The 18,739-nt window shown below is 40.1% G+C and overlaps 1 protein-coding gene across 1 annotated transcript in view; it reads left to right on the top strand.

Moving 5' to 3' along the window:
- Nucleotides 1-16,962: 16,962 nt before the first annotated feature.
- Nucleotides 16,963-18,739, top strand: part of MMP16 (matrix metallopeptidase 16) — a 204,158-nt gene continuing 202,381 nt past the window's right edge. Inside the window, exon 1 of the mRNA XM_068396545.1 lies at nucleotides 16,963-17,335. Within this exon, the coding sequence (XP_068252646.1) occupies nucleotides 17,204-17,335 (132 nt within the window). The 5' untranslated portion in view covers nucleotides 16,963-17,203. The remainder of the gene's footprint in view (nucleotides 17,336-18,739) is intronic.

Below are 18,739 nucleotides of genomic sequence, written 5' to 3'. Positions count from 1 at the left end.
TTGCATTAAATTGTATGTATTCTTCTATTTTAATACACAGGCAACATGCTTCTCTGCCTGGTGTTACCCTTTCTACATCTTTTTATACTTACAATCTCACTCTTTCCCCTGCCTCTTAAGACATCCTTATTAACTCAAGGCCATAGCTGGTATATATTGGATACTTTGAAGAATAAAAATACGTACTGCTCAAGTAATTATCCAAGAAATTTCTTTTAATAGAACTTTGAAATACAGCAAAGTATAAAGGCAAATATTCAATACACTGGCTGAACTCATATCCCTGGGTTGTAATTATGTGACAGACCTCCCTTTGAATTTCAGTGGACTCAGGATTTCAACATTTTTCGTATAAGGAGTCAAAAACTGTTTTCTGCACTACCTGAAAATCAGACTCGGAGGGCAACAACAGTTCATTTGTTAGAAGGGCAGGGAGGTGACTGGATACAAAGATATCTCTTCTTTTATCTTGGTTTTGTTTATCATTTTCCTAGTAATTTTGTCCTTGCTGTTCCAATGTAGTCCTGGCAATTGCCAGACTAAAGATCTTTTCTCCCAATTCAGCCAAGCAGTAAAAAGTCTCATAGTTCCACTTCTTGACCTCATCCTATTACTTCATTATTTCTTCATTCCATTATTCCTATCATGATGTTCTCAGATGTTATCATTTTTCCTGCTTTCTCTTAGGTGCACTGATATCTCATCCTCACTACATACAATCAATCTCTTGTCTACATCTGAAAAGGATATTTCCCTCACTCAGCTCGACTCATCATTTTTTTACCACTCATTTCCTCTTTTCCTGTTGTTTTTGTTTTTTTCTGCTCTGCTCTTTCCTTATTATGGAGCAATATGAAAGTGGCCTTCAGATGGATGTCACAAACACAACCTACCACTCTGAACAGGGAAGAGATTGCTTCTTGTGTTCACCATGAAAGTGAAAATGTCTCCCAAAGAATGGGGGAACAGGCCAGAGGCATTAAGAGGAAATGGTCAAAGAGAGTGATGCCTGAGAAGGCTGATATTCTTCAGGGACGTATCAGAAATTGTAAGCTCATGTTCTACCTCTCTGCTGCTTCTCTGTGTTATGATTTTTTTCCCACACTTTATCCTTTTGCTTTCCTTCCTCTTTTCTCTACTGTCTTATAGATAATTTGAGCTGTGTAGGTAACTGATCGTATCTTCTAAAAGCAACAGAAGGAGTAGCATGAAGGGTAGACTTAGTTTTACCCATAACCTACTTCTAGGAAAGCAATGCAGACTTTGTATACCAGGAAAAACTTTAAAATTTACAACCTACTATTAGCGAAACTCCTCCTGGAGCATTCTATTAAAGTATGCAGGAGCCCCACGTGCAATTAGATACAAAGTAAAAACATCAGAACTACCTGAAAGGAGAGGAAGCCAAAGTTTCACACTGGTCTAGTGCACAACTAATTATATAACTGATTAGAGTCCATATGGAGGCAGCAGTGAAATAGGATAGCAACACAGCTGAAACAAACAAACACACGAAAGTTTTTGTGCAATGACTACATTTTTAAAGAACTAATTGTTCATTTAATTTAATCTTAACTGTTGGTGGCCCAGATATGAGAGATGCAGGATGACTAGAGTTAGCTTCATTTCTTTAATCTTTATATTGTAAAAATCACAGAGCAAATTAATTTTCACCAACTTGGTGAAGTGGTATACATGATTTTAGGATGGGACTTCTGAGGAGATTGTGTAAGGGCAAAGGAGACCCAAAGATTCTGGCCCTTCACATGCCCTTGTCAGAGGGTTGTTCTCCACTTGGAGCAGTATGAAGTGGGAACAATTGCAAACTCTTTGAGCAAATGAATGAATGAATATGGCAAGGGAACAGAAACATGGGAAAAAAAATATTATCTTCCCTCTACCTCCAGGGAAATTATAAGTAAAAGACATTGACTGGGGGCCACAGAAATAGTCTCTGGAGCTGCTTCAGCTTAATTCCAGATAATAGCCCAAAGGAGGAGAGATGGTACTAGAGAATAGCAGTAGTATCCTCACACATTTTAAAAGGGGAGATCTGGTTCCTAGGACATATTTTTATTTGTTTTTCATTTACCTGCAGTTCATGAGGTTTCCAACTGCAATGCACTTGAATTGCCATGACTACTTTTGTTTATAGGTACAAGACTCATCTTCCTTAAACATTCTCCAGCATTTCCTTTAAATGAGCTACTTCTTAAAAATGGCTAACTAACCAACTAAGTAAAATTCTGCACTCTAATTCTAGTTCACTAGAATATTGATAGACAAACACAACCAAGAAATGCAATGCTGAAGTGAATTCATTAAAGGAATTAAGTGAATATTTACAGAAATCATTCCCTGTATTCACTAGACGACCTTAATGAAAATTACTTGCATAAAGAGTAGGTTACTCAACACAAGGTCATGCCCTTGTATGCATCACTTTGTTGTTCTAAACAGTACATTTTTGCTTTTCTACACCATACTGTCTATTGCTCTACTTACATGAAAGGTTTCTAGCCATACGGGCCATGAGTTGTTTATAAGGCACTACATTCTCAGAGGTGCTGTTTCTTCTTCTTCCCTGTCTTCATTGCTGAAACTAAGTTAGTGGTCTTCCTGGCTGTAGTCATTTAGGCCAAATAAGACACACAGCTTATTACAGCACACAGCAAGCAGAAGAATGATATGGTGAGCAGTATCACTGCTCATCTTGAAATGACCCTTTACAGCTGTATCAATAACAGGGTCTTCAATAATGTGGACCAAGGTTCAAAAGTTATCCCGTTCTTGCATTTTTGTCTCTCCAAATGGCAAGTGGCATCTATTTCTGGAAAAAAAAATATAAAAAGGCTAGAAGAGGCTATCTATGCTCATGTACCAGAAACACTTTATCTTACCTACTTATCTTATGCATCTACCAATACAGGGAAAATGATCTATAAAATAAGGTGTTGTGGACAGTATCTTTAACAATTCAGGATCCTCAATTAACATTTTGAGAAGGGCAACAAGGTGCCTTAAAAGACAGTTACAGCCTGATTATTGGCATCTGCATAGAGTCCAGACAAACTTTACCCTTTTCGCATCTGTAAAGGCAAGTTTAGAGACTACACTGGTAACTATTATGAGGAGCTATGTGTTTCTGAAAATGAGATCACTTCCCAAAGCTGTACATGCTGTAATTACATCACAATCATATTATTGTCATCATGTTCTCAGAATGGCAAGCTCATACCATTCCAAGCAAGTACATTTTCAATCATTAAATGAAAAGCTTTTAGTTTCAAGAGCTAAGGAAAAATATATCATCTGTCAGCAAAAATGAAGGGAGAGAATAGAAGTGTTTCAAAGAAAAGTCCTGTTAGTCAGCACACTAATGTGTTCCACAAAAGCCCACAAAACTTCCCATCATGTGAGGAACTTTCCTGGCAAAAAAATAAACCAAGAAAAATAGAGAAACTTATCTTTAACAAATAAATTTAATATATGAACTGGAGAAATGTAAATATTTCTTTGTCCTATATTCATTCTCAAGGAGTGTAACAAGTAATAAACTCTTCCTATGGAAAAAAATAGTTCTATACATACTTAAATCCTGATCAAATATAAATTTGTTATTTTTTAATGTTGATTGCATTGTTTACTTATAATTCATTAGAAAGATAATTCAATGGGTTGGTCATTTGGTCCATCTACTCTGCTTTGAGGCAGGACTAACTTGAAAAATTCTTAATTTTAAAACTTTCATGGCCTTCCTAAGCAGCCTCTTCCAATGTTTACATATTATTACAGCAAGGAAAAAAATATGTCCAAACTAAACATTTTGGTTTTAAATTAAGTCAAATTTATCCAATAGTGCTGGGGGATAAGTTTATTCTTTTCATGATACCTGTAGTTTCATAGATATCATTACCATAGAGATCATTAACATGTCCTCTGCACTGTATTCTTTTCTAGGCTATACAAGTCCAGTTTTCAGTCCAAGACAAAAGCTTTTCTCACATGCTTTTAAATCTCTGATCACTTCTTTGCTCCTTTCTGTTTGTTTTCTTTTAGAGAATGGTGCCCAGACCTAGACTTCTAGCTGAAGCCTTTGCAAGACTTAGGAAGGAAGAAAAAAAATCACTGAGAGCTGTCAATTTTCCATGAACCATTCCCAGAATGACATTTATCTTTTTTGGTAACATCTTACAAACCGTAATTCAGATTATGGCACATCTATAATTTTCTGTAGTCTTTCTTGTATTGCTATTCCTCCTTTTGTATATGCCTATATAACACCTTTCCCAAGCATGGTACTTGTATTTGTCATCATTAAATTTAATCAGATTTGGGATCTTTTCTCTGACATACATTGATCTCCAGAATACCTGCACACTCCACAAATATTGTGCCATTTGTAAATTGCATAGCTACACCCTTCCTTTCATTGTTTAAATCATTAATGAACATATGGAATAGACCTTCAGAGAAGCTGTTTCCCCGAATGGGTCAACTGGGACAGAAATGCACCACCTTTCCAGTTTGACACAAAGCTATTTAAAACTGAACTTTTCAATATTTTTTGAACCTCTTCTGGCAATTTCTTCTAGACCATGTAAAATCAACATGATAGTGTGCTGTTAAGGAGCTGGATTTCTAAAAACTGTGCATCAAGAAAGGAACTTTTTTTCACCATCTAGTCACGCATTGTCCCACATTTTCAGACTTAAATCCGTGCTGCCCTCCATGAAAAACATACTAAACTGATTGGTGAATGTACCAAGTAAAATGGAAATATTTGTTTTGTCATGGCAACAAAGTGCTTTGATGGGGAACAGAGCATTCAGCTAAAACATATAGAGCAAAAAGTTACGTATATTTAGGACCTGAACCATCAAATCCCGAAAATGCAAAATGTTAACTGTTTTGATCCTATGGGAAGGTAGGAAAATGGAGATTCCCAGGTGCCAGTTCAATACCATGATGCCAAATATCATTATATGAAGTACTGTCAAGTAAACTGAAATTCCTGAGTATTGGAAAAGTATGTATCCAGTGATACTACTTTAAAGGAAAAAGTTAAGAATATGTGGCATGTGTTGGCAAACCACGTTACCTATATCATTATGATTTAAAAGGGAAAAAGTTAATAAGAATCCAAGGTACTGTATAGCATCATTAGGAAAAAGGCTTAAATTTTATTAAGTATTTGTAAGATGCCATAACAAAAAAGCTCCCTTAATACATACCAGAACAACTTTTGAATACTGAAGTAAACTTCTTAGGCTGAAGACCTAAGTTCCGTAGACTTTGCATTTGCCTGAAATTCATATTATAAAATTTAAAGAATATTTCTTTTTCAAACTTATTAGTGCTTCTCTTATCACATATACATTAATCTGTTCTCTTATGCATTAGCAAAACATTTGGTTGTACTGTGTTACAGGAAATTATTTGGGTCAAATACAGATTTCCTGAGACATGTCCTTTGGTAATAAAAGTTAGTCCCATTGAAAACAATGAAAGTATCAGTCTACAGCATATTGACCTGAATCCTCACCTGAATGCTGGAAATGCATCTGCTTTACAGTTTTTTAAAGCTGAATTTTTAAGCAAATGATTTTTCATGGGTTATTTGCAGAACACTTACTGGAAATTTCCACGTTTTGTATGAGCCTGCATAGCTTCATAAGTAATCTGATTATTATTTATGGTCCCTGAATATTTTCTGTATGATCATATACTTACAGATGTGTTTGAATTCCTCATCCAAATGTAAAATTAGCTATTTTCTTTTGATTATTGATCACTTCCGTGGTTTGAATATAAATTTTTCCTCTGTGGATATTGAGACTTTTAACCCTTAAATTTTAGTTTTTGACTGTTCCTATGATAACCTTTGCTCAGAACTACATTGTCTAAGGAGGAAAAACAACTACAAAGCTTAGAGTTAGACACTTAAACACTACAACTATATGTATCTTAACAGCACTTAAGGAAAAAGTGAAGCACAAACAGCATAAAAATAAATTTCCAGTTAAATTCTTTTATGAACTCCAGTCTCAAAGTTGTAATGATAATTAAAGAATACACAAGCTCACTTATTTGGTCAATAAAAAATGGTACATTTACAGATTTGGTGTTCCAGACTGAAAAGTTAGAGCTAGTAATAAGGAACTTGCTCAAATAATTAATGAGAAAATTTCATTTATTTGATTTAATCTCCATTATATCTGTTAGTATATGTATATATATATGTGTTCTCTTAAGCATACCATGCATATGTTTCATGCTCATTTTGTTCAATACTAAACATGAACACCATGTATTTGAAGATAAGTACATGTATAGGTTTGGGAAAAGCAAGAAGCCTTTGTCTTAGAACTCCACCTTTCATTCTACTTTCTGGCAGCTTTCTGGAGAGTTGCAATGAAAAACTAGACATTATATATCCTTTATTAAGATAAGCTGGAACTCTGCCTTGTGTGCTCTCCCTCCCTCTCTCTCTCTCACACACACGTGTGCGCATGTACACATACACACACTCTCACAGAACAGCAACCTTAGTATGTGCATTACAATGAAAAACGCCACATATGTCTAACGATGCTGTTGTCATTCTCTGTCCTCCAGAAATTTTACTCATCCTGACAAACACAGGAACGTTATAACAAAATGTGAGAAACTTTCTAAAAGGTACAAATGTTTCCATCTGCCTTTGGGTTAGTAAGAGCTGAAGGTCTGAAAGTCTACTAAAGGCCCCTCACCTCATCAAGCCCACTCACTATATGAAGAAGGTGATTTTTCATTATGAATGGCTGGACACAGTAACAATGGTAATAATACTAAATAATATGAACAGTAAGAAACGCTTTCAGAGCAGTTAATAAGTTGGGCAAGTGCAATATCAATTAATTGAGATGATGACTAAGCAAGTTAATAAACAGGAGTAAATGCACTTTAAAAAATAATTATCTATATTAGCAAGTCTCTAATTCTCCTATTTTTCCTTTCTTTCATTTTTGTTTCATCCTTACCACCACAGGACAATGAAATAGATGAAGTGTAAGCCTAGTGTTTTCAAATATCCTTGTGGGATAGGTTCATCCAGTTCCCATAAAAATTAATGAGAACTACATGTTCAAATCTGTTAGGCTGCCTTGACATTTCAACCTGAAAGTACGAGCACTATTTGGAAGCCTCCCTCAGGCTAAAGGTCTAAGCATAATTCTGCCTCTTCTTCAGTCATGCATGAGTAAGAACATATGCTTAGGATCTCTACTGGGAGTCCATTTAATGATGTCGAAATATCGTATAGCCAGTTCTTGTGCTTTTATGAAGTGTCTTGCAATACAGAAGTTAGAAGAAAATAAAATTGAGAAGATCAGAAAAATCCCAGAAGGAAGGCAGAGGAAAGATATAAATTTTGTACGTCTTAAATTAAGGAAGATGAAAAAAATATATAAATTAAAAATATATATAAATAGTGGCTTTCTTGAAGAAAGATAATTCAAACATCACAAGGACCATGATTGTGTTTGTGCTCACACATTGTATAGAGCAAAATTGGAGGTGAGGGTGTGTTGTTGCAAAAGTCTTAGGAGTTTTTGTTTCTTTCCTGTGCCTGAGTTATACAGGTCACATCAAACTGACCCAGTAAGACTTCATAAAAGTCCACACCATAATCTAACTACTTGCTGTGTGCTCCTCCCAGAATACAGGTACAAAACCGTTCTGTTTATCTCATTCTCTTGCCAATGTTACTGTTACCAGTAGCCACGTATAAACAGACTTTTCAAGGCTATTAACCTTCAGTTGTGCCTCACCACTTTATCTTCCCATCTTTTTCCTTTACCATAATTTTGCCTGATACAGCACTAGTAATATAATGAATTTAAACCTATTTTTGTAGCTCTACACACACCTACAATACAATCACATATACAGATAGGTCTGAAGTGTACTTCCTTGTATGAGGTCCTTCCCTCCAAAAATTCTATAGTAATATTGTGACAGACCATCAGATTCTAAGAAATTTCCTCCTCTTCCCAACAATCACATCTACACCAGCATCTTCACTTTTTTTCACATATTTTATGCAAATTTTTTTAAATTGCTGTTGCTAAGGTCATGACTGCCACAGGAACAGCAAAGAACAGCCAGGATGGACATGAAATTTGATGAAAAAAGTTAACAGGGTAAAATTCAGTTTAGGCTTAATCACTTTAAAATCATTCCTTATTCTCTCCTTCCAGAAAAAATATAAATAAAAAACCACTTGTGAGAGTAAGAAGAGAGCATTCACATTGGTCTGAGAAGCGAACTGTGTTAAAAACACAGAAACTGAACATTTTTTAGTCAGAGGAGTTTGGGCGAAGGAAAGCTGAGTCAGGTCCAAACTTATATTCCCCTAAGACAGGTAAAATCATCTATATGGTGCAACTAGATCCTGTAAGCATGCAATGCATTTTCAGATAGCATAGCCCTGGTAAACATGTCTGCCTTATTATTCTAAATAATTAATTTTCAGAATCTTTCCTTCCCTTCACCTTCTCAACTTTTTTCACTTTGGGATAAGTGAGTTTATAAAAACACACCTACACTCCAATATTCCCTCACTTAAAAGCTGCATTTCCAAAACTGTTAAATGTTGCTTACTAGACCATCAGCATTCAAGCTAAAAAGTTGAAATTGCAAATGGAACCTTAATACTAGTCTCACTGGCATTATTTTATAGTTGTCTTTGACCTGACCATTATTTCCCAAATGACAAAAAATTAGCCAATTATAGCAAAAGGATGCTAAGATAAGCCTAACATGGAAGTAAAGGTTGCAAATAAAAGGGGAAAACAAACAGGCTGTAGTTGGAGGAGTATAGACACAGACAAACTGAGTTCTCTGTGTGTGATTTTTCCTCTCTCACTTGAATACCTGTTTCTATTGGATAGGTAGCTGTCAGTTTGGGTGTACCTGTATTGCAGAATGGAGTAATATATAAGCTTAACCTTGAGTGAAACCTCCTGTTTCTTGCAGGCTGGCCTCTTCAGGTACATTTTCAAGCGTGCCCTTATAAAACACATTTTATGTTGTTAACATTGCTCTCTCTTTACAAGCAGTGTGCAGTTTTTTTCTTCTCTAAGCTCTTCTCTCAACTCTTCTTGATCCAAAATCTCATATATGAATGGTATAAACTAAAATGATCTTAAGGAGTCATGTGTCCGATGCTTTCGAAGGGAATAACTCCAGTTCTTGGGCTGCCAAAGCAGCAGAACTGCTTTTTAGAACCTAAACTTTAATTCATGCAAAAGCAAATAAGTAAAGAAATTATGCTGTGATGATAAAGATATCCTTGAATGTATATGCCAAGTATAATATTTTTTTTCTTGAATCTGCAGGACAATAGCTCTAAGAGATGCAGTGATTGCATTAATGAAACTGGTAATTAACTTTGAAATTCACCAATGATATTTAAATGTTAACATTTCTATCTATTTTACTGCTACATATTCTGCCAGATGCATGCAATCCATCTACAAAATTCCATAGTCTTAGGTTCAGTCTTCAAGTGCCAAATGCAATGCTATTTCTCTCAAACTCCAATTGCCAAAACCCATCTTTGCCCAGATGACACTTCCAACAGTCATTTGTGCTGTAAACATATGAAAAAAAATGTACTAAATAGTGTGTTGAAAACTGAAAATGGACAATACAAAATTAATTTCTGTGGACAATAAAATAAATGATATAGGTTGTAAGTACAGTTAATTTCTGGAGGTTAATTAATAGATTAATTTTAAAAAGGTCTATTTTAGCTATGTTGATGTGGAATTTCCAGCCAGGTTAGGGCAACACAAAACCTGTGATAGTTACCTTCTATTTAAGATTCAACTTGATACGGAGTTACGGGGGCCTTTGGGTTTACTTATAGAAGCCACCTAGTAACTAGACTTTTCCACTCTTTTGAAACACAGTATTTGGGACAGACACCTGTGTGTTTCTTTCTTGACCAAACCCTTCAATATTTCTAAGAGGACTTTGCTACTTTTCATGCCATTCAGCTATGCCAGGGTATTCTCAGAACTCCTTGTGTCTTCCTCCTCAAATCTGTCAGGCTCACCTGTCACTGCTCTGCATTATTTATTTCTGTTTCATGCATTGTGTTCTTCTCTTAGCTGTTAACAATATCAATCTTATACACAGGGCATTTTGTAAAAATGAAGGAGATAATATTCAAAACAAATTGTTAAGACCTTACAACAGTCACTGGATGCCATTCTGACACTACTGTAAACTCAGTGAATAATCATCAGCACAGTCCAAGGGACAGCTGGACGACTCGTAAGTCTTTGGCTGTAAAGAATCCTTTAGTTTGAGATATATATATTGGGAAATTGCTGATGGACTTGACACTTGAATGGGCCTTTCTTGCTTTGCAGGCTGAGTCAAAAATCAGAAAGCATGGAGAGAGGCATCAGGAGTGGGAGAGAAAACAGCAGCATGAAAATTGTCATGAAGTAGAGAAAACAAAGTTTGATATAAACAGTTACACAGAGTAAATAAGTAAGGACTTGGCTGCTTCAGTGCATTTTTTGGATCTATTCTTCATTAACTCATGTTCCTAGAAATGTTCTTATGAAAATGTTATTATCAAGAAAGAGATTTTTTTATTATTATTGTGTACTTCTTGATGTTTTTCTTCCAGGATCCATTTCTCTTTCACACTGCATCTTCTTTCTCTTTAAAATGTATTTGTCTCAGTCTTCAGCTAGAGAACTATATTTACTATACCTATTTCTCTTGGCCACTTCTCCTGCCTTTAAGAGATTAGGAGATACCTGCTCTACTTGCTGAAATGGGCATTGTCACCACAAAGACCAAAATAACTGAAGGCCTGACAATGCCTCACAGAGCTCAAAATAGCCCCTGAGGCAGAGAAATCATATTACAGACTAGGAAATGATGCTTGGGTTAGATTAACTTGATTCGTAGCCTCCTGAACAAGCACCAGAGTAACCTAACCTGAGTTGCCTCTGCTTTGTGCAGACAGTTGGACGTGATGACTTACAGAGTTCTCGTTGAACCTAAATTATTCTATGATATTATGACTCTATGAATTAGAAATTCAGTTATAATTTCATATTTTTTAAATTTTTTACACTTTCAGACTTTCTTCCACTCTGATTTCACTGGCTCTTTGTGAAAAATTGCAACCAAACATGAATCAAAATATCCTGAAATATTACTGACTTTAATGACTCTAGGAATTTTCCTTGTGATCCTAAAACAATTATGTGTGAAATTTTACACTGTCATTTATCTTTATCTTTACTTAGGTTCTTTATAAAGCCATTCGTGGAGCTATAAGACAACAAAGTGCAGTGCCCTGGCAGTATAAGTCAGTTCTACTTCCTGACCAGACAGCCTTATGTCTACAGTGAAACTTTTGTAAACAAAGAACCATAGATACCTGAACACAGGCAATATGAGTGTGCCCCTGCAGGAATATATATTCAATGCAATATTCCTTCCTACACTGTTAAACTTCTTTGTTGCCTTCACGACCTGTAGGACCTTCAAATAGTCAAATAGAATTCACATGGACACATGTATGAAAGTCTCATTCCACGAGAAAAGACCAGGTGTTTAGAACATCTTTTCCAAACCAGAATTAAATATACAAGTGTGAGATAAATATAGATGTGTGAGATATGCGATATCTACCCTCAATCTTTGCAGTTTATTATAGCTTGTAATGAAGCTCTCTTCCCTTTAAAAGTTCCAGCTGGTACTACCAGCAGCTAAGCAACACAATATACAGTAAAGTGGAAGCTTTTTGCCCTGTGTTCAAAGCTGGACACGGGAATGCTTAACAACATCTATGTCTGCTTCTAGTAATCATCCACTGTGAACCTGTGACTATAGCCATCCATAAAGGAGATATTCTACAGAGTCTAAGGAACTCAGCTGGTAAATGGGCTATTTGGAAGCACAGGAGACAGACCTCTTCCTGCCTTTCAAAAAGGTTAAATATTTTAGAACTAAATGGAAATCACAGTTTTTCAGTTTTGCTTCCCTACAAACCTGCTCACTGCTTATTAATTACTGATGGTAACTGCCATGGGCAAGAACAGAAAAATAATATTGGTATTTGATAAAGATAAAAATCTGCAAGACACTTATAAAGTATATGACTTGAATCATTCAAGTACTTCAACAGCTCCAGTTTCTTTCCAATTGCATTCTTCTGCTTCCTTCCTTCTTTAATTGTTTACTTACCCTTTCATCTTTGTTGCTTTTTTCTGTCTTTTCTTTAATGTCTCTCATAATCTCACACACACACATCTACAAACAGACCTCTGTATGGAGTTTTAAATTCTTTTCTATTTCTTTTTACCTTCTTACACGTCCTATGAGGCTCTGACCCTACTGCTGTACATTCTTGCTCACAGCTTACTCGTAAATATTCAAAGCCCTTTCCCATCATTGCTGACGTTTCTTCCCTAACACATGCATTCCTGAATGATATTTTTCACTTCAAAGATCTTCTCCATCCTTCATATGGCTTGTCTCTTCCCTTGGTACTCATATTCACACATTGCTACTCTCTTTCCTTACCAATCTTTTTCTTTACCTGTGTGGTCTCCCTCTCTCTTCCTCAAATATGCTTACAAATACTCAGGTACTTTCATTCTCCACCATTCTATTCATACCATTGCTTTTCTTCTTTCTTCTTCTAACAGATACAGTGTAAAGGAAGAAGGTAGCTGCATTTTTGGTCCCGTGCTTTTCACAATAAATAGCCACAGCAGTCCTGACAGGGCAGATGAATGAAATTCCAGTTATAATAACTTATCTATTTTCATTTCCGTTTCCATGTCCGGGTGTCACACTAATGGCAGACTCTACAAAACACAGCAGCAAAAATAGAGATAGTGCTCACCAAGAATGCAAACAAGAAGGAGGTCCCTTAGGAGAAGAGGAAAGACAAATGGCACAGTAAAAAGTTAGTGAGTTAGTGTTTCTTTTACACCAGTTATAGTGATTAATTCATAGAGTAATAAAAGGAAAGAAATTACTCATATACTAGATGCAAAAAAATTTACTAGATCTCATTATACAATCCACTGCCTGAGGAATGGAGAGAGGATAGCTATAATATTCTTGCCTATCAAACCTCTGTATGGAAGAGATTCCACACTCCCACCAGGTATCTTGTTCCAAATGCTACTACCATCACATTTTAGAAAGTTTTGTCTAACATTGAATCTGAACTTTCTGAATAATTCAGTTGATTCATTTTTTCCTTCATCCCAAACCCAGAAAGAATGAAATATCTCTGTCCTTTCCACAAATTGGTAAGGGTTGGAAGGGACATCTGGAGATCATCTAGTCCAACCCCCTGCCAAAGCAGGTTCCCCTAGAGCACGTTGGAGAGGGTTGCATCCAGGAGGGTTTTGAATACCTCCAGAGAAGGAGACTCCACAAACTCCCTGGGCAGCCTGTTCCAGTGCTCTGTCACCCTCAAAGTAAAGAAGTTTTTACTCATATTCAGATGGAACTTCCCATGTTTCAGTTTGTGCCCATGGCCCCTTGTCCTGTCACTGGGCACCACTGAAAAGAGTCTGGCCCCATCCTCTTGACACCCACCCCTAATATATTTGTAAGCACTGACAAGATCCCCTCTCAGTCTTCTCCAAGCTGAACAGACCCAGCTCTCTCAGCCTCCCCTCATAAGGGAGATGCTCCAGTCCTCTGATCATCTTTGTAGCCTTCCATTGGACTCTCTCCAGCAGTTCCTCATCTTTCTTGAACTGGGGAGCCCAGAACTGGACACAGTACTCCAGGTGTGGCCTCACTAGGGCAGTGTAGAGGGGGAGGATAACCTCCTTCGGCCTGCTGGCCACACTCTTCCTAATGCACCCCAGGATATCATTGGCCTTCCTGGCCACAAGGGCATATTGTTGGCTCGTGGTGAACTTACTGTCCACCAGGACACCCAGGTCCTTCTCTGCAGAGCTGCTTTCCAGCAGGTCAACCCACAACCTGTACTGGTGCATGAGGCTATTCCTCCCCAGGTGCAGGATCCTACACTTGCCTTTGTTGAACTTCATTAGGTTCCTCTCTGCCCAGCTCTCCAGCCTGTCCAGGTCTCACTGAATGTCACCACAGCCTTCTATTGTATTAGCCCCTCCTCCCAGGTTTGAGTAAACACTCTGTCCTTTCATCCAGGTCATTGATGAATAAGTTAAACAGGACTGGACCCAGTACTGACCCCTGGGGAACACCACTAGCTACAGACCTCCAACTAGTCTCAGCACCACTGACCACAACCCTCTGAGCTCTGCCATTCAGCCAGTTCTCAATCCACCTCACTGTCCACTCATCTAACCCACACTTCCTGAGCTTCCCTATGAGGATGTTGTGGGAGACAGTGTCAAAAGCCTTGCTGAAGTCAAGGTAGACAATATCCGCTGCTCTCCCCTCATCTGTCCAGTCAGTCATGCCACAGCAACAGTTCCCATATAAAGAGACCATTTACCCTCAGTCTTCTCAGACTAAATGAATAGTGTTCTTTCAACTTTTACACATATGTCTTACTTTATACATGTTTTAATATTTTGTTATTTTCTTCTGGACTGTCTTTAGTTTGAGACCAAACACAGTTGGCTTCATCAATCCCTAGCAGAAAAATAATTTGTCCTGTCAGATGTACTGCACACCTATTAATACACTCCACAATGAGACTGTCTTGTCTTTTTCTTAAACGGTAGCACATTGCTGACTCATATTTACTTTATAGTCCATTAGAGTCCCTAGATTCTTTTCTGAAGTGTTGCCGTTTTACCGGTATCCTTTTGACTTTACTTTTTGATTTTTCTTCCCAAATGTAATTTGCATTTGTCAGTATTACGTTTCCTCCTGATGGTTCCAAGATTTTTCTTTAATTTGTTAAGATCATTTTGACTTCTGATACCGGCCACCAAAGTGCCAACAGGTCCTTCTAGCTTGCTGCCAGCTCTGTATTTAATGATTTCATAACTCACATCACTAACAATCAGAAGAACAGAAAATGCCGTTAACATGAAAAAGTATATCGTATAAGGAATTCTGCTTAAATACCATTACTTTTGGTTAGGCAGAACACGACTACTTCAGAGATTAACTGCCTTACTCTTAAGATATCAAATGATGGAGAACATACCACATTTCTATGTCCTGCTACTAGGTGTTGTCAAAATTTTTATACCTCTAATCTGCATGTGTGTTAATTCTGGCCATTAACCTCAACTATCTGAGTAAGGGGATTTCATCTGTCAGGTATGTCTTTTATTTCCAGGCTGTTCCGTATCATGATCAAGTATCTTTGAATCTTTTTTGATAACCAAACAAGTAAAAATGAGATAAATTTTCAAATCGTGGAATTTTTAAATTGCTTCTTTTTTGCAATAAGCTTGCTTTTTTTTCCCCCTTTTTTTTTTTTTCCCCAAGATGCATTATTGCAATAGCTTGTCTCACTGGTGTTGTCAATCATCCCACCTTTGACTGGGTAACATACCAAAGGGCTGCATAAAATGTTCCATTAACCATAAAATCACTGCAAGAGTAGTCTATTTGCCACAATCACAAGGCATTTTGAACACCACAATACCCACCATAAAGTTCGCCTATGCTATATGTATCTCACACATTGTTTTCCCTTAAATACATGACGCATTAAAATAGATTTCCAATCAACCCAGTACCCAGGTTTTGTCCAGTTTGTGTATGTCACTGTTAGCTACACTATCATGATGTCACTCTTCTGTGAACTTTATCAGCAGTCACTTTGGATTTTCTTCCGAGCCGCGGAAAGAACAAATCGCCTCGGGACACCCCGATGACTACGCGATGATCCTTCCCCATCAAGGGCTGCATTTCGGGCAACTCCATCTCTCCGCCTTCGTCACCGTCCAACCATTTCAATTTGCCGCTGACACTACGTGCTCCTCCCTCGCCGTCGGTCCCTCGGGTGCGTGGCGGGGAGAGGCTTCACGGCAGCACGGCCAGCCGGCTGGGCTTGCTCCGCCTAAACGGGACCGCACCGGCCGCTGCGCGTCCCCGGCCCCGTCGGTGGCGGCAGGGGAACGCCGAGGCTGAGGGACAGCCGGCGGGCAGCCGCTCCCACGGGCCGCGCTGGGCAGACGTTTCACGGTTGCTTAACGGGAGCAGCGTGCACGCCCCCACCCCGCCGCGCTTGCACCACCCTCCCCGGCGGGATCGGGCGGGCAAGGGAGCCCGGCCCGGGCGGTGCGTGCGGGGGGTAACCCCCGGGCACACGCACCGCCCCGGCCGCACTCGCGCCCCGCGGGAGCGGGGAAAGGCTCGGGGCGTTCCCGCCGCGCCGGGCTGTTCTCCGTGGGGAGGGGAGGTCCGCCCTCACGGCGGACGGAGCACTTGTGCGGCTGCTTCGGTGCGTTCGCGTGGGGAAGGGCCGAGCGCTCCTCCTGGGCGGCCGCCCTCCGACAGCCGTTCTCGGCGGCAGCGCTCTACCCGCCCAGCCAGCGCGACCGTACGGCGGCGGCGCGGCAGAGCCGCCTGGTGGGTCCGGCGCCTTTAAGACGCCGAGGGGGCGGGGCTATGTAGATCTCGGCTGAACATTCTGGAGTGGAGGGGAGCGGCGGGGGGCGAGGCGAGGCGAGGCAAAGCGAGGCAAGGCAGCGCGCCGAGCCGAGCCGAGCCGAGCCGAGCCGAGCCGAGCCGAGCCGAGCCGAGCCGAGCCGAGCCGAGCCGAGCCGAGCCGAGCCGAGCCGCGCCGCGCCGCGCCGCGCCGCCGGGCGGCCAGGCCGACCTTTCCCGGGAGAAGGCGGAGGCGGAGGAGGCAGGGCAGGGCAGGGGAGGAGGAGAAGGAGGAGGAGGAGGGAGGACACGGGGCGGTGGTTGCTGCTGCTAGGCAGAGAGGAGTCGTGCAGGAGCTGCGGCTGCACTCGGACGCCGCATTCCCTCATTACGGGACTGGTGGTGAGGATGAGCGAGAGCTGACCCTGCCGCTGCCGCCGCCGCCGTCTGTGTTGTGAAGTGTCTGCTCCTCCTCCTCCTCCCCTGCTGTGGGTGAACCTGCGCTACGGGCTCTTCACCGACACGGAGGGAGGGTTGGTTTGTTTGTGTATTTGTTTAAGGCAAAGAGGGAGAAAGAGAGAGAAAAAAAAAAGATCTTCCATCCACTGAAGCACAGTTCACTATGATCGTACTCGCATTCAGCACTGGAAGCCGGTTGGATTTCGTGTCTCAGTCCAGGGTGTTTTTATTGCAAACCTTCCTTTGGATTTTATGTGCTACAGTGTGCAAAGCGGAGCAGTATTTCAATGTGGAGGTAAGATCAGCCGTATGCATGTGCGAGCGTGTGTGCTTCCCCCTCTCCCTTTCCCCTCTTCCCTTTTTTAATATCCTCTAAATAAAATAAAATCAAATAGCCAGCCAGCCATGTCTTCCAGCAGCCAGGGCATACGTCTGTGTTGGCTTTCTTTCCAGCAGCCGGTAGCTAGCTCCCCTCCCCTAGTTCCCCCGCCTGATGGATGGGTTTCGGCCGGAGATCCCGTTGGCGGCGGCGGCACAAAGCGCGATGCCGAGCGCAGCCTCTGCCCCCGCGCCGCCCTCGCCCGCGGGCGACGGGAAACCCTCAGCCCGGGTGGAGGGGAAACCTGGGGCGTAGTATGTACACTCAGCTAAGGGAAGGCTCCGTGAATATCTTGGGACTCAAGATACCGCTGTATTGCTGAGTTTTCCAGCCTCCAGCCTTGGTGTGGTGTGTGTTTTTTTTGGTGTGCTTTTTTTTTTTTTTAAGAATGAATGAAAGTGGGTTATGGGGACAGGAGGAAGGAAACCTGAGATTTTGGCACGTTTCTTTGTGATAGAGTATTTGACAAAATGACATCTTTTTCCATTTAAACGTAACAAAAAGGGTTACCACTAGAAATGGTGAACAAACGCTAAAGGTGCAACTACAAGCACAAACGTTAGAGGGTGTGGAGGACTAGGAAACAGAATTTTTCAAAGTGAAGAAGATCAAAAATGTGGGGATACTAGATGGGGCAAAACCGAAAGAGTTTAAGAGTTTACAGTGACAGAATTCAGTGGACATCCATTTCCAGTCAGTCTTCTGTACACTCCTAGTTTTCCTGTTTGGAGTTTTTACATAGTGCTTTTTATTAACTAATGTTCCTTTATTGACTTTGTCATCTTTGCATATATCCTTTCTTCCTTTTTCCCCTTCCTGTCACTCCATTCGTTCTGCTGTGAGCCCTTTTCCTTAATCTGTTTCAATGTGATGTGTGTATTTCTCTCTTTCTTTCCCTGTCTCTTCAACTTGTTCATCTTTCTTGTTATGTGGCTCTTTAATTTATATGCACTCTTTCAACATCTAATAGATAATTCTGTTTTTCTGTTAGATCCCTGTATTCCTTCAGTTTCTTCTGTCCTGCCCACTCCAAACTTTATGCTGCACTGGTACACCACCTTCACTCATTCTTGCTTCTAGTCTCTTTCATCTCGTGGGTTCCCACAATTCTTTCTCTCAGAGAAATGAAGTCTGTGTCTGTTCCTCTGTCTCGCACATACGCACACTTGCTTGTTTTATATGAGCTCTTGTTCTCACTCAGTGACACTCAGTCTTGCTACTGTCACTGGCAAGACTGCTCCTGCAGATGCTCCTCTGTCCCTAGACTTGTCTCCCTTTTTGTCTAAAGTTCTTACCTGTACTTCTCCTGCCTCTGCTTCA

The sequence above is a fragment of the Nyctibius grandis genome, chromosome 3, assembly GCF_013368605.1.
Source record: "Nyctibius grandis isolate bNycGra1 chromosome 3, bNycGra1.pri, whole genome shotgun sequence".
In the NCBI taxonomy this organism is placed as follows: domain Eukaryota; kingdom Metazoa; phylum Chordata; class Aves; order Nyctibiiformes; family Nyctibiidae; genus Nyctibius; species Nyctibius grandis.
This window is presented reverse-complemented; position numbering and strand designations above follow the sequence as displayed.